Raw genomic sequence first — 15,307 nt, 5'->3', positions numbered from 1 at the left:
TCAATCACAACAATTTGACGCACATAACCATACTTCAAAACATTTAACACTACATGGTATATCTACTGATAAAAGTATCATCTATAAAATTTTTGTGTTGTTATTTATATGCTGAGTATTTTGCTATCAAAAAGTTATAATTCCCATTTAGTATGCTTTTTTAATGTTTGCCAGATTTTCACTTATTTTTCTTTAACTACATTTCAGATTATTTATTTAGATGAAATCTTTGATTTCATAATGGAAGATAGTATGATGAAAGAAGTCACTTAACCAAAATTCACTTTATATCATATTTCTTAAATTATATCTTTTTAAAAATGTGGTAAGAAACACATAACAAAATTTATCATCTCTAGGTATACAGTTCAGTAGTGATCAGTATATTCACAATGTTGTGCAACCAATCTTCAAGACTTTCTCATTCTGCAAATCAGAAACTCTATAACCATTAAGCAACAACTCTCATTTTACCTTACCCCCAGCCCCTGGGAACTACCATTTTACTTTCTGTCCCTATGAATTTGGCTACTTTAGATACCTCATATAATTAGAATCATACAGTATTCGTCTTTTTGTGACTGGCTTATTTTATTTAGCATAATGTTCTCAAGGTTCGTCCTTCTAATACTGGATAATATTCCATTGTATGTATATGAGACATTTTGCTTATCCCTTCATTTATCAGTGGATACTTGGGTTGCTTCTACCTTTTGTGAATAGTGCTGCTATGAACATGGGTGTACAAATATCTCTTTGAGATCCTGCTTTCAATTCTTTTGGATCTATACCCAGAAGTAGAATTACTATGTCATATGGTAATTCTATTTTTAATATTTCGTGAAACTGCCATACTATTTTGCATAGTGGCTGCACCATTTTACATTCTCACCAACAGTGCACAAGAATTTTATTTAGTTCCTCCACATTCTTGCCATCACTTGTTATTTACTTTTTTTTTTTTTTTTGGTGGTAGCTATCCTAATGAGTGTAAGGTAATATCTCATTACGATTTTGATTTGTAGTTCTGTAATGATTAGTTAAGCATATTTTCTTTCATATGCTTTTTGTCAGTGTCTGTGTCTTCTTTGCAGAAATGTCCATTTACATCTTTTGCCCATTTTTTAATCTGCTTATTTGCTTTTTTGTTAAGTTTTAGGAGTTCTGGATATTAACCCCATATTAGACATATAATTTGTAAATATTTTCTCCTGTTCTGTAGGTTGCCTTTTATTCAGTTGATAGTGTCCTTTGATGCATAGATGTTTTTGATATAGTTTAATTTGCCTATTTTTACTTTTGTTGCCTGTTCTTTTGGTGTCATGTCCAGGAAAACCTTGCCAAATCCAATGTCATGAAGCTTTTGGCCTACTACGATTTCTTGTAAGAATGTTATAGTGTTAGGTCTTATGTTTAGGTCTTTGATCCATTTTGAGTTAATTTTTGTATATGGTGTAAGATATGTGTCCAAATTCATTCTTTTGCATGTCTTAGACTACAGCAAGTCCTCACTTAATGTCATCAATAAGTTCTGCAACTTAAAGCGAAACAACATATAATGAAACCAATTTACTGTAGGCTAACTGATATAAATAAGAGTTAAGTTCCTATGGGGTTGCATCAATATTATAACGAAATGACATTATTCAAAACCTGCCGTATATCCTTTGAAACAAAAGGTTTAAACATGGTTGACATTTCCAATTAAAACCCAAATTGAAGTCTCTCAGACCAAATTTAGATGGGTATATTTATGTTTTTACTATGCATTTATTAAAAGTAACATCAATAGACTATCTTAATAAGACTGTGAATGTTAGCTCGTTGCCTGAACTTGAGAAAGACTCCACACTTTGCAATTATAGTTCTTAAACCGGCTTCACAGTGGAATCTTGGAGATTTGTTAAAATCTTAAGAACTGGAGTACTGTTTTAAAGATCTGATTTAAAAGTCTAGGATTACACTCAGGCATCTGTTTTATTTGCAGATCTGAAGTTGATTGTGATAGGTAGCTTTAAGAACTATGATCCTAGGAAAATCCATAGACTATTAGTGCTTTTTTTTTTCTTTTTGGAAGAAAAACAATTCCAATTCATTTTTATAGTGATAGGAGAACTATGTAAAGTTATGTCTTTTACATTAACATATTAAAAAGATTCTTCACCTATTATTCTGCTTATCACAATGTGTTAGCATAGAGTATGTCTCATAATTTCCTACTTACAGCGGTAACTTTAATTTTGATGGAAGCATAAGCTCAAGAGAAAAATAAATTAGAAAGGAAGAACATCACATCTGACTTTGAAAATAGTCTTTGGCCAAGTCTGATTTTCCACTGTTTTTTTCTGAGTGCTGGCTGAGAAAGAAGTAAGGAGAGACATGATTGAATAGATGTAGAGAATACTCTTAATTAGTAGCATCGACTTGTGCTGCTAGTTTATTTAGTCAAAATCTCCTTCCCAATGCAGACCACTTGAATTGCACCTTATAGAGTGACTTCTTGTACATTAAGAACTGTGACCTACTGGGCTATGTCCAGGCAAAGCTAGGGAATGGTCTGGCCTTGTAAAGCACAGATAGCTACGTCCAGTTTTCTGTGGTAGTTGACGTATCAGGAAGCTCTGGAAAACTGCATGCAGGGACCCTCCTCACAATTCACAGCCTGGAAAGTTGCTTCTTTCCAAAATGACAGGAGTCATGTTTATTCCTTATTTATAATTTACTAAGTAGCATAAGAAATGTGCATTACAGATGCCACAATTACTACCGGAAGGGGGAAGAAAATTGATTGAAATCCACAGAAGACCCTGTAGACACCATTCCCAGGAATGGCAATTGCATTTAGACCAAGATGGCATGGGATTTCACGGACAGAACAGATTCAGCTTAGATAGAAACTCAGAGCCCTAGTTTTCTGACATGTTAGGAATCCTCCTCTTTGAGATCTCAAGAAATCTTAACTTTCTTCTTCTTTGTCTTGTACATTCTCATAATCTTGTTGAATCTGAGGTCAAGCGAAAGCTCTCCTGACAGCAGAAATAAGGGGACGAAGTTAGACTATCTTTAATGCTCAGATCAGAGAGAACAGCTCATTAGAAAAATGAGGAAGTTTTCTTTCTCAGCACCCACCTTGGGAGCCTGAAATTTTGTTTCTAACGTTTCATTGTACTAATGGCAGGTGGTGCAAAGATGACTAAAGGGTTATCCCATTCTTTAGGAATTTCTAATCTAGAACACAATTACATACAAAGCCTTATGTGAGATTTTATAATAGCGAATTGAACACACTACAGATAATTACCTGGGGCAATTGGGAAAGGCTTTCATCTTTCTATCCACAGTACTTAGCACATAGTATGTGCCCAATAAATATATGTCAATAAACGTAGATTATGATACTATCGCTATTAGGTCTTGGATATATTCACCACTGGTGCATTCCCAAGGCCATGGGCTGGAGCAGCGAAATGGACCATTTGTAAATTCTCCCATTTGAGTTAAAAAGTATGCTGACATCACAACGTCTTACAAATAGATTCACCTTCTACTCCCATAATGATATGGAAATAAGAAATGTATAGGCATTCCCACATATCTGTGTGCTTGCTGGTGATAAATCTTTTCATTGATTCTCACAGTTGAAAGCCCCCTTTTTCCACTCTTCTTCAATGTTTGGATCTTCTGTTCAACATCCCTGTCAAGTTGTCACCCATTCCAGGCGTGAAGACTTGCAATGATAGACTGTTCTTTTCTTACTTAAGCATCCCTTCTCTTTCTGACAGCTTTATAAGAAATATCTTTTTTCTGATAAGGCAACATCTGTCTCCCAAATGTCCCCTCCTTTGGGGCCTTACAGAATCAATTTGATCCTGTTTCCCTCCCAATTTCTAAAGTTGGTTCTCATGTCTCTCAGAGTTTTCTCTTCCTGGGCTATTCATCCCCATTTTCTTTAGTGTTCCACATATGTCATGCATTCCAGTCAGCTCAACTAGCATATTCTAAGTGCTATGTGCTTGGCAACATGCTAAAGAGAGGATGTTTGTCTCTTCTTAAAAGTAAGCATGTTTGGTCTTTTCCAAGGAGCCTAACGTATGTATAGTTTTTGTGTTTTTTGTTTGTTTGTTTCTATGTTTTTATTTTCTTGGGATGCAAAAGTGACAAAGAAAATAATCAGCAGTGGATGATTTTTTTAATCTTGTGAAAGTATTTTTTAGTGTCAGAAGAGAAATGAAGAAATTTCAATTAAATCTTTAACAACAAAAGAAAACATTATGAAATAAATAATACAACTAAGCTTAGCATTTAAGAAATAAAATTAAGTCTCTTTCAGGATGCTCTGCCCAATTCAAGAGGTTATCTAAACCCATTTTATTTTAGATTATTGGAAATAGTGTGCCTGAATTGTGAAGAAAAAAAAAAACCTATTTATCCTAAATTTAAGCTCTTTTTTATAAAGTTGAAATTAAACTTTAAACCTTAAAGTCCAAAAATGAGGGCCACTCCCAAGTGCAAAGAAAAACATATGTCAGTTCTTATTCATCAGTTAAGGAAGCAAGGATGGTCTGTATTCACACAAAAGTAAAAAAGAGTCTCCCTTGAAGTAAAAGTTTTACCAGCAACCTTGTAGACTAAAAATAAAACAAGCAACAGTTTTCCTTTCTTAGCAAATGAAACCATGATGCACTTCTTGCATAAATCTACATTAAATTACTTACATTCATTTAACATTAAATAGGAAAGAATCAAATCAGTTGCGAATAGTTACTGTACTTCACAAGTTGCATGGCACTAAACCAAAAACTGCAAGAGGTACAAACATAAAAGCATTCATTGCAGGTCATTTGATGACATTTTAATGGATTTTAAGGTTCAGTACATAGGAGATTAATAATTCAAATAAGAAAAATCAGAAGCAACTGTTTCTAATTAGAAGTTGCAAACATAGCCTGCAGTAATCATTGATTTGAGAAAGTGCATACATTGGGGAAGAAATTTGGTAATTTTTTATTTAAATAATTTCTGATTTTGTTGAGCTGTGAATTGAGGGAGATTCCATAGAAAGACAGCACAAGATCTTGAGAAACTCTCAGGATGGGTGTTAGGGGGCCCTAGCTCAGTCTTCTCTCGGTGACTAGCTGGAAGTATGGATTTAGAGCAGGCATTTCATCAGTCCAGCCTTTTCATGTTCATCTATAAATTGATGGAGTTAAGCTGGATGATCTCTAAGGATCCTTCTAGACCAATGATATTTTACCCTATCATCCATTTTCTGTTCTGTTTTAAATTATTTATGCTGTATTTCTATATGATCTCATTTCTTCTCTTTATGTTTTAGCAACTTTTTCATTTTTAAAAGTCAACAGTTGGATAAAATTGATCTGAAAAACACAGGAGTCCTAAGCTTAGTGTCCCCATTCCTCTGTGCTATATAGAAAATATGAATTGTCTAATAGGGAGAAATATAAGGGAATGGTTCATTTATCCCCAAAAGCTCTATTCTCATCTATAAAATAATAGGGCAAAGTAGTCAAAAAAATGTCTTTACCCTCAAAAAAGTTGACTTGGATATGTTTGACTTTGGTCTCCCCTAATGTGTATGCAATGACTGTATCCTTAGCCACCTTTTCTGGTGAGCTTGATTGAAGTAAAATGGAATCACAAGGACCCATTCCCCTTTGGAACCTCCGAGTAAGTGGCCGAGAAGAGCAGGAGGAATGTGACCTTAGGGTGGTGGAGAGGAAACACATCTCCCAATCTAGCAGTGATTCAGGGCAATAATAAACACATTTCTCCAAAGTTCTATGAGATGCTCCTTGAAAGTGTCTCATGATCAGTGATTTTTGGATCAAGAAACCCTGACTATTCTCCTCCTCTAAAAATACACCAATGCACATGAGTGTGTCAGAGGCTCCCAGAACCTTTTGAATAGAACCATTTTTGAATGAAAGGAATACTTAGTCTCATGTTTTTAAAATTCGATCACAGAGACTGGTGTCCCGCCCCCCACCTCCTCAGAATACATATTAACATCCCATGGAGCTAAGGTTCTGCATAAGTTCTTGGGAGAAATACTGAAGAAATTCATTATTCTCTTTTTCCTAAGAAAGATAGCAGACATGGTAGTTATTTCTTGACCCCAAGGGAACACATACAACTCCCAGCTGTATTTAAACTGTTTAAAAAACACTGATGACTTAGACCTGTCCCAAACCAATTAAATCAGGATCTCTGAGATGGGACCCACACATTGGTATTTTTTTAATAAGCTCCCCAGGTAATTCTTACATGTATCTAGTGTCAAGAACCACCAGCTGAAGGAACCACAGAACATAAGTGAGTGCTGTCAAGGCCTTGCTAATGAGTAAATTTCAATGATTTCTAGCCACCAGAGAACTATATGCCTTAATTATGCACCTTAATTAAACTCCATTTTAAAAGCACTTGGGGCCATGGAATAATATAAGCTATGTAGAAAATAAGTATGATCAGCCTGTTTCCCTTTTCCTCTATTTCCTCAGTCAGTTAAGCTACTAAGGATAGTCACCATCAAGTTCTGGGAGGATAAGTCCCAGCTACTCTCCTCAGGGTGAAGTCTCTCTCTAGAGCCTATATTCAGGGTTTGTGCCACTTCGAAGAGATGAAGGGTCTTACCCTCATATCTCTGAAAAGAGTTAAAATTTTGCAGAGAAGACTCAGAATTCTTTGCTGGTGATCTCCAAGGTCTGTTTCCCAGCCTACTGCCCTCACAACTATTTCTTGAGAGCAAGAAGGCACTTTTCTGGCCACCACCCAAAACTGTAGTGGGAAGTACAGACTGAGCCTCAGGCTACATTTAGATCTAAGCTTGCAGTAGCTGAATAATCCAGGAAGGAAGATAAGGAGGCTTGTCTTCTCTTTAAATCTTGCTACCTGCATGCCTTCTGGAGACCAAAATGCAGAACTGAAGTTGGTGTCTGCAGAATCTCTATGCTATTCAGGAAGTCAAAGATACATGACACAGCAAACACCCACTGGAATGATGCAACATAACAAAATAATAGGACTAATACCCCAAAGTATTTCAACCTTTGTACACACCAAAAGCAATGGAGGAAGTTGGCTTGTCGAATATTTTCCGGGGGAAAAGTTGATATTTGACAAAGTGAAATTTGCTTTTACTCTAATTGCCTAAATGATGATGGTAGCAGGCTATTTTCTCTTGGGTTTCAGCCTTCTAGTTTATACCATAAGAGTATGTATTACTTCCAGCTTTTTGTACCTCAGAAAGCTACAAAAATCCATCCATGGTTACCAGACAGAACTGGGTGACCTAGTCTTCAGCCGCATATAGTAATGAGGCTTTCATTTTCTTTTGACTACATATTAAATCAGAATTTGCTTAGTAGGTGGAAAGAATGTGCTGAAACCCAGCCCAACTCTTGCCAAGATAGAAAGAAAATAGGGGAAGATTCTATAGGAGTTTGCTTTAAGCTATGTTTTAGAAAATTGCTCTAGTGGTTTATTTTAAATTAGTTTAGACAAATCAATTAAAGTAATGATAAAGCATTTCTGAAGGACAATTAGAGCAATATGGAAACAGCTTTGTAACATTCCCCTAGCATACAACAAAGCTAGTGAAATGTAAACATATTTACTTAAATTAAGGAAATTAAAATAGCTCTTGTTCCTCTGGTAGATGTTCACTTAGAATACTATATTAACTTTTATTTCAAATAAACACTGAAGCTTTGGAGATTTTAAAGATAAACATATAAGGCTTTGGCCCCAGGAAAAAAAAAAAGGCTCTTAACCAAGGATCACAAGGTGTGAAGAGAAGTTTGTGAAATGTCTATAGTATGGAAGTTTCTTGATAGTTATTAAAATCAAGGGCAGCCATGCTCTGCTTAACAATGGGATATACATTCTGAAAAATGTGTCCTAACGCACAATGTCGTTGTTTGACCATCACAGAGCGCACTTACACCAACCTCGATGGTGTAGCCAACTACACACCTAGGTTTTGTGGTGTGCCACCATTGTCCATGCAGTCCGTCTTCACCAAAATATGCATTATGTGGCACATGACTATAGTTTATCATTGTAAACACTGTTTGAGTTAAAGATGAGGTGTCACTAACTTCTTTTTAACAAAACCACACAGGGAAAAAGAATAAATGATTATAATTTATCCTCTGTCAAACGGCAGTCTCTTCTCCCCCATCCTCTATTACTTTTTTCATTTGAGTCTTAATTTTTTCATTTTTAACCCCACTGATAGAGAATACGATTTAAATTGTTGCACTATATTTTTCTTTTAAAAAGTTGGTTTATATCAGTAGAACTTATTCAGATCAAGTTCATTGGTCAAGAAGAGGTTAGGAAACCTCCTAAGAAAAAGACAAAAATAGTATAAGTTCACAGGTATGGGAGCAAGGCATGCATGCACGTTCACACACATACACACACATACACACACACACGCACACACACACACACACACCCCTCCCTAGAAAAGGTTGTTCTACCCTGTGGTGTTCCTTCAATTGCTGAAATGTAAATATATCCTAACACTTAGGAGAAAAGTCAAAAAGTCAAGCTTCACCTCTGGATCCAGCAAACAGTTGCTACATCCTGAACTCAGCCAGTTTGAAGAGATGGTTTATGTTGCGGAAAGATACTCTAGAGAATGCTAAATGGGAGGTCTAGCAAAATAGAAGTTTTAAAACCATGAATAAAATTAAGAAGATGAGTGAATGTTAAATGTAAGTTACATTTTCTCTAACATCAGGTACGTAAACTATAGCAGTCTAGATTTTCTCAGCAGGTGATTATATTGCTCACAGTCAGTTGTCAGAAACTTCCTGCACTTCAGTGTGAAATTAGTAATAGAAAAACGAAATCAATGAGCCGGAATCTAGTTAGAGAGAAAGAGAGAGAATAGTTCAAGGTAAATATAGCTTCTAAGCCTGACCAGCTATGATCCAAACCTCAAATCCAACCCTTGCTTTTTCAGTTTAGAGTTACTGATTCGGTAAGAAGTTTCCCTAAGAATTACACTTGAGTCAGATCTCTTTCTCAGTATACTGCAAGTGGATATGTTTTCTTTAATCTCCCCTAAATTTCACATCATTGATTTTGGCCCACCAACTAAGCTTTTTACCACATTAAGGTATTTCTGAACGTTGGTTTTGCTATCCAATGCAGGAATTTTCTTCTCTATTTTAATGCCAGCCATTAAGTTACAAATCCATGATGCCTTCAACCACATTGTCAATTAACATGTTGAGCAGAGTGGAATTAATGAGTCTTGCAGCACTCCACTAGAGATGTCGTTCAAAGATGACAACTGCCCTTAAGTCTACACGTTGGGTAGCATTGTCCAATCAGCTGTGAATCTACTTTATTCTGCTGTCATCTAGCTCACTTCCCCTCCCCCCAACTTATTACATGGTATTTTAGGAGAATTTGTCAGGTACACTGCTAAAATTCCACAGTAAATTGCATTGTTACTGCTCTAATAACACTTTTATAAAATGAAATAGTACAGTTACATTATTGGGTTCCTTCCTGAACTCATGCAGCAGTTCAGTGATCACCTCTATTTTTTAAATGTTAACATTTCAAATTTGTAATAAGCCATTACATGAACAAATTATGATAAATTCATCCAATGGAATACTTACCAGCAATAAAAAGAAATAATCTATTGATAAACACGACAACGTGGGTGAATCTCACAATTATTATGTGAAGTGAAAACAGGCAGTCACAAAAGTCTACAGACTTTTAGTTTAGATGACATTCAGGGGAAAAGTAAAAACTATAGGTATAGAAATTACAGCACTTATTTCCTATAGCTGGGGATGGGGAGAGTGAATTGACTGAAAAGGAGTGCAAGAATACTTTTTGGCTAATAGTGGTGATTACATAACTATATGTGTTTGTCAACATTCAATGAACTATATACCTAAAAAGAGTAAATATTACCATATGTAAATTCAAACTCAATAAACCTGATTTGAAAAAAATATCTCATTACAACAAATTTGTTAAGGGGCTTACTAAATATAATTTAAAAACCTAGAGTTTCTCAAATCTGTCTCTTTCCTCTGCTTTGATTATTAAGGCATGTTTCTCTATTCCAACTCACTACTTCCTCTCTCATCTTCCATGACATTTCAAAGATTACCTAACAACTCCAGTGCCTCAGAAACTCTTGCCTGTGTTTTCTTGATCTTGAAAGAGGAGTTTTCTATATTTGAAAAATCTCAACTCCGTTAAGTATACAGTTGCCAGTTTTAAAGATTCAATACTTTTTTTTTTTTAAAGCAAAGTATCCTAATGGCCACTTAATCTTTCATATGCTAACACTATCTCCCCCAAACCTTGGGCCTGTCTTTGCATTTTTTCTCTTAGTCACTCTTGAAATGTAAATTTAAACTAAATCTTACCAGCCCGGGCATCAGAGATTCCCAAATGAAATCGAGGAAACTTTAGCATTTGTAACTCAATTATTCCAGACACTGGTGTCCCTACCCTTTGTTTCCCAAGGCTGCTGCCTCCTGGAGGTGACTATTATGCAAATGCTGGCAGCAGACGAAATCAGGTAGAGTGTAGGTAAATGCTAAAAATGCCTCATCTCAGCTTTGTTTGTTTTCTTATTTGCTTTTGGTTTGTGGTGTGTTTTAACACTCTTTGTATTTTTTTAAAGATTAGGCTATAATTTTGATTACTAATTTATAGTAAGATCCCAAACCATAAATTTTTAGAGATGTATATAGCATCTTATTTGTCACTTACACTAAAATCTAGTAGACTTTGATTATCACATATCCTCTAAGGCCACCTATATTGCCCCACTCCTCATACTCACTTTGATAATTGAGATCTTATCCTCCCCTGCCTATTTTCTTCCATCGTCTTCTCTCTGTTCTAGTTTTTATGTTTTTGGAGGGAATGCTGCTCCTATGTGCTCAGAATTCTATTTAAGTAAGTCCTCTTGTCACTTGGGCAAGTTTCTAGCCTTTGAAGTAGTGTATCTTTTTCAATATGTTAATCAAGGGATCAGGAAACTAACATCTTTTTTTCAATATCATTCAAGGAACTTTGAAGGGTAAGTGGACTTAATGATTGGCTGAAAAGAGGGAGGATAAGCAGAGTTGCACAAATAAGAATGTCCATCATAGGTTTGGGGATGGAAATAAGTCTTCCAAAAATAAAGTAATAGAACATGTGATTACAAAAGGTGAAGGAAATAGACCTGGGGAATGCAAATGCGTTAAATAATCTGATAGAACATTTGAATTCTCTACTTTAGTTCAGCAAACTTTAAAAAGTTCAGCAAAACTTTTAAAATGTGGCATGAGGACAATACATCTAGCACAATCCTAGTTGTATTTTTCATTTGTCTTGTTGAGGATAAACTTTTAGGTAAATTTGAATTTAGAAGAACTTCTAGATTTTGACTACCTACTTTCAACCATCATGGCTACTATTTAACCTAGGTAATATTTGCTTGTGAAATGCTCTCTGATGTTAATCTGATGAAAACATATGCAAATGCCAAGCATAACTTAAATATTAAGTTTATGGTTGAAAATAGTATTTTCTAAAGGCAAAAGTGATTTTCATTATCAAAGATTTTGGAGATTTGACTATAGTATATTACCTTACAGATAACTTTATTTTCTCTCTAGGAGTGAAAGTCAGCCTTATCATTTCAGTTTTTCTTTAATTTTTCTGTATGTCCTACATTATTCCTTTTCTACTTTTTGTATGTCACTGAGCGAGATATGCACCTATTTTTGTGGTGTGGCTGGAGCTAACAGAATAGCATGACATTCCCAAAAGTTCTTTTTAATCATCCTTTGATTTCACACTTTTTCAGTGCTATCCCTGTATAATATTAGATTATTTTAATTATTTGAATTCATAAATGTCACTGAAAACTGCTAGAACAGAGGCTATCCTTTGCATTAAATATCATTCTATGCAGTTTATCACATATTATTTTTGATATGCAGATAATGTTAACTTAAAGAAACTAAAAAAAAAATGTAATATTTTTCATGTTGAAAGATAACACTTTAAATAGTTAACTTTTCTTATGTTGCATATTCCAATATCAATTTTATACTCCTCTGTTGAGCTCAGTGGTCCTTAGATATCTGTAACCTTCTGTTCATGCCTTGGGTTTTAAGAAGAACACCATAAGCATTAGTACCGGTGAATTGAAGTTTAGAGTTGGAAAAAACCTTGCAGATGTTCTAGTCAGAACATTGTCATCTTGCAAGGCTAAATGACCTCCCAAATCACAAAGTGTCTAAGCTCAGCACCAAAGTTAAGACTTGTTACACCTGGTTCTCAATTAGGGCAAAGATGACAATGCAACCTTCTAATGATCACATACATATTTTAGAAACAGGAAAGGCCATCAGACAAGAAGGGATATCATCTTAAGAATCTTTCATTATGGCAACAAATCTTCTTGACATGGAGAGTCAAATCATTTATGTAGACCTGTCCACTTTGTATTTGATGTTTTAAAATGCTGAACTTGGACAAGAAAATTAAGAAGAAGAATTATCTTCTAGGCTACAAGTCTGCTTAAAGAACAAAGTTAGAAAAACTAAGCTAAAACTGCTAACATAAAGTGATTTCTTAAAGAAAAGGAGAAAAACATACCCTCAGCCTGAGAAAAACATAATCGTGAAGGCAATACAAAATGTCAGATTTCCCAGGCAGATTATTTAACTTATTTGGGCATTAGTTTCTCCATCTGTAAAATGGAAATAATAATATCTACTTCTTAGTGTTAATGCTAGGAATATATGAGGTGATACGGAATAAAGCACTTGGAATACACCTGGCATATGGTCAGAATTCAAATATCGGTTATTAGTGTTAATGTTTAACCTAGTGAAACTAAATTCTGCATACTCAGTTATAGATGAAGAGGGCAGTCACTACTAAGAGAAAGTGGAAGTAAAAAAGGAAAATAAAATTTTTCTAATGGTACAAGGATTCTTAAACAGGTATAAAATATGAGAAAAGAGGCAGTATGGACCTAAAGCCAAGCATCTGGATATCAGTAGATGGCTTCACTCAGTTCTTTTTGTAGGTGCAGCCACGATTAATTCTTCTACCACTCTAATCAATTCCATTTGTTGTCCAGATTCCCTGATAGATCATAAAGTATATGATTCCTCTCTAGTTATCTCATTGTAGATATGGAGCTGAAGTCAGTATTCCCACTCAGCATTCCAAGACACTGCAGCAAAGATACACATGTGCTTTAACTATGAGGATGTCTTATATTACAAATTTTTGGTATATGCAGTTGCCCAAGAACTTACCATTCTTGTTTGCTAAATAATTGAAGACTGAAGCCTTTTTCCTTTTAATGTATGTTATGACCTAAGCAAGCTTTGTAAATATCAGATGAAAGACACTAGCAACCTGTGGAGTATACTGAGGAACATGCAGTAAATTTTATCATCACCATAAAAACTCCACAGCCAACAATATCTAATATTTTTTGAACACTTATTATGGGTCTGGCATTATTTTGAGCCCTTTGCATGGATTAATATAAACAAAAATTTCAAGTGGTTAATCCTATTATTATCACCACTGAGGCATATTAGTGGGCTGCCTTAGACCCCAAATCTCTCATTTGCATTTTTGAAAAATGTCATTGTTTTTGTTCCTAAAGATCACATACCTTAAGAAGGGTAACTAGCTAGTTGCCATATTATGGAGGGTAGTTCTATCTGATTTAAAAACTGCTGATGTCATAACAATTATAACAACTTAGAACTTATAAGCAATTAATAGTTTCTCACACTTACATACCATGTGTGTATATTATAACATATGTGTAATATATGTCAAGCATGTTTTTCTATATTATTACAAGTATGAATTATAGAGAGCAACCTGGTGGAGTGTAACTTCAGAAACAGTTGACCAAATGAACAACCTGGATGGCTTCTATTCACAAGAGTGAATCCGCAATTATGTATTTGGACATTTGTCATGGTTGGAAGGGCTACCTATGCTGAGGTTGCCACAACGCCCCCTACCTTTGTTATTAGTTAATTAGTTATAGGCTAAAATCTAAACAGAGTGGTTTACATAAAATAGAATTTTATTTTTCTCTCATTTATGAGACTAGAGGTGAGTGAGTTCCTTCCATCTTGTTCTGTCCCCACTGCCAAGGTGATTATCCTCATCTGCATAGCTGCATGATAATTTTGAGAAAAAAGAAAGGGCACTCAATTTCCCTTTAAGCAAGTGGGACTCACATAGATATAACACTTCCCATCATATTTTATCCACTGTGGGAGGGTTAGTCCCATGTTCAAACCTAGCTGCAACAGAAGATTGGAAATGTGGTCTCCAGCTGGATGGCCATGGCCATCTTTATTACTATTAGGAAGAGAAGATGAAGTCAGAAAAACAGTTAGCCATCTTTCAGCCAATTTCTATTTCTTCTTATATAATCTATGCCCATACAAGCATGGATACCATTCTTAAAAATGAGATGATTCCCACACATAGAAAGTTGTATTTTCTGACTTTCTTACTGAGATAGAGAATCAGAGTCAAGTCATGAGTTAAACACACAGACTTGCTAATATTGAGTGCATACTAAGTCTGTCAATGACAAGTCTTCCAAATGCATCCTAAATTTCTTATGGTCAAAGCAATAGTCTGACTTGTGTTCTATCTTCCACAATGCGTGGCACCACTTAGGAACATAATAAATGCCTGTCGAATTGAATGTTCTGGATTAATTGGGGGGTTTGTTGTCCTATATCATACTATAAGTTGTTCATCTCTTTCCCCTACCACTTCTTATTTTCAGTTTGATCACTCATGGTTTTGGGACTCCAGCAATATGTGCAGCCCTAAGCACTTTCCAAACGGTCCTCAGTGAGATGCTAAACTACTTGGAAAAACACACTACCCACAAAAATGGCGGAGCGGCAGATTCTGGCCAAGGACATGCCAATTCGGAGAAAGCCCCCCTGCGGAAAACTTCAGAGGCTGCCGTGAAAGAGGGCAAAACAGAAAAGACAGACTAGCTACATCAAACAGAATCTATTTCCAGAGAGTCTTGCTGCTGATATTTTTTCTAATATATATATCATTGAGGGTTATTAATCTTCAGTGGACCAAATCTCTACCCTTCCCTGACCCTCCATAAAAAAAAACAAAAACAAAAATGGAAACGAAAAATGAAACAAAAAAGGACAAAACCACAAAAAAAGAGAAAAAAAAAACAGCAGTGTAACCGTGTGATGAAATTGTCACTTTTTAATTT

The 15,307-nt window shown here is 35.3% G+C and overlaps 1 protein-coding gene across 1 annotated transcript in view; it reads left to right on the top strand.

Moving 5' to 3' along the window:
• The window catches only part of TFAP2D (transcription factor AP-2 delta), a 54,099-nt gene extending 39,031 nt beyond the window's left edge, over positions 1 to 15,068 (top strand). The window contains exon 8 of the mRNA XM_006926452.1: positions 14,849 to 15,068. Coding sequence (XP_006926514.1) covers positions 14,849 to 15,068 — 220 coding nt within the window. The remainder of the gene's footprint in view (positions 1 to 14,848) is intronic.
• Positions 15,069 to 15,307: the final 239 nt, after the last annotated feature.

The sequence above is a fragment of the Pteropus alecto genome, unplaced genomic scaffold (assembly GCF_000325575.1).
Source record: "Pteropus alecto unplaced genomic scaffold, ASM32557v1 scaffold7, whole genome shotgun sequence".
Taxonomy (NCBI): domain Eukaryota; kingdom Metazoa; phylum Chordata; class Mammalia; order Chiroptera; family Pteropodidae; genus Pteropus; species Pteropus alecto.
This window is presented reverse-complemented; position numbering and strand designations above follow the sequence as displayed.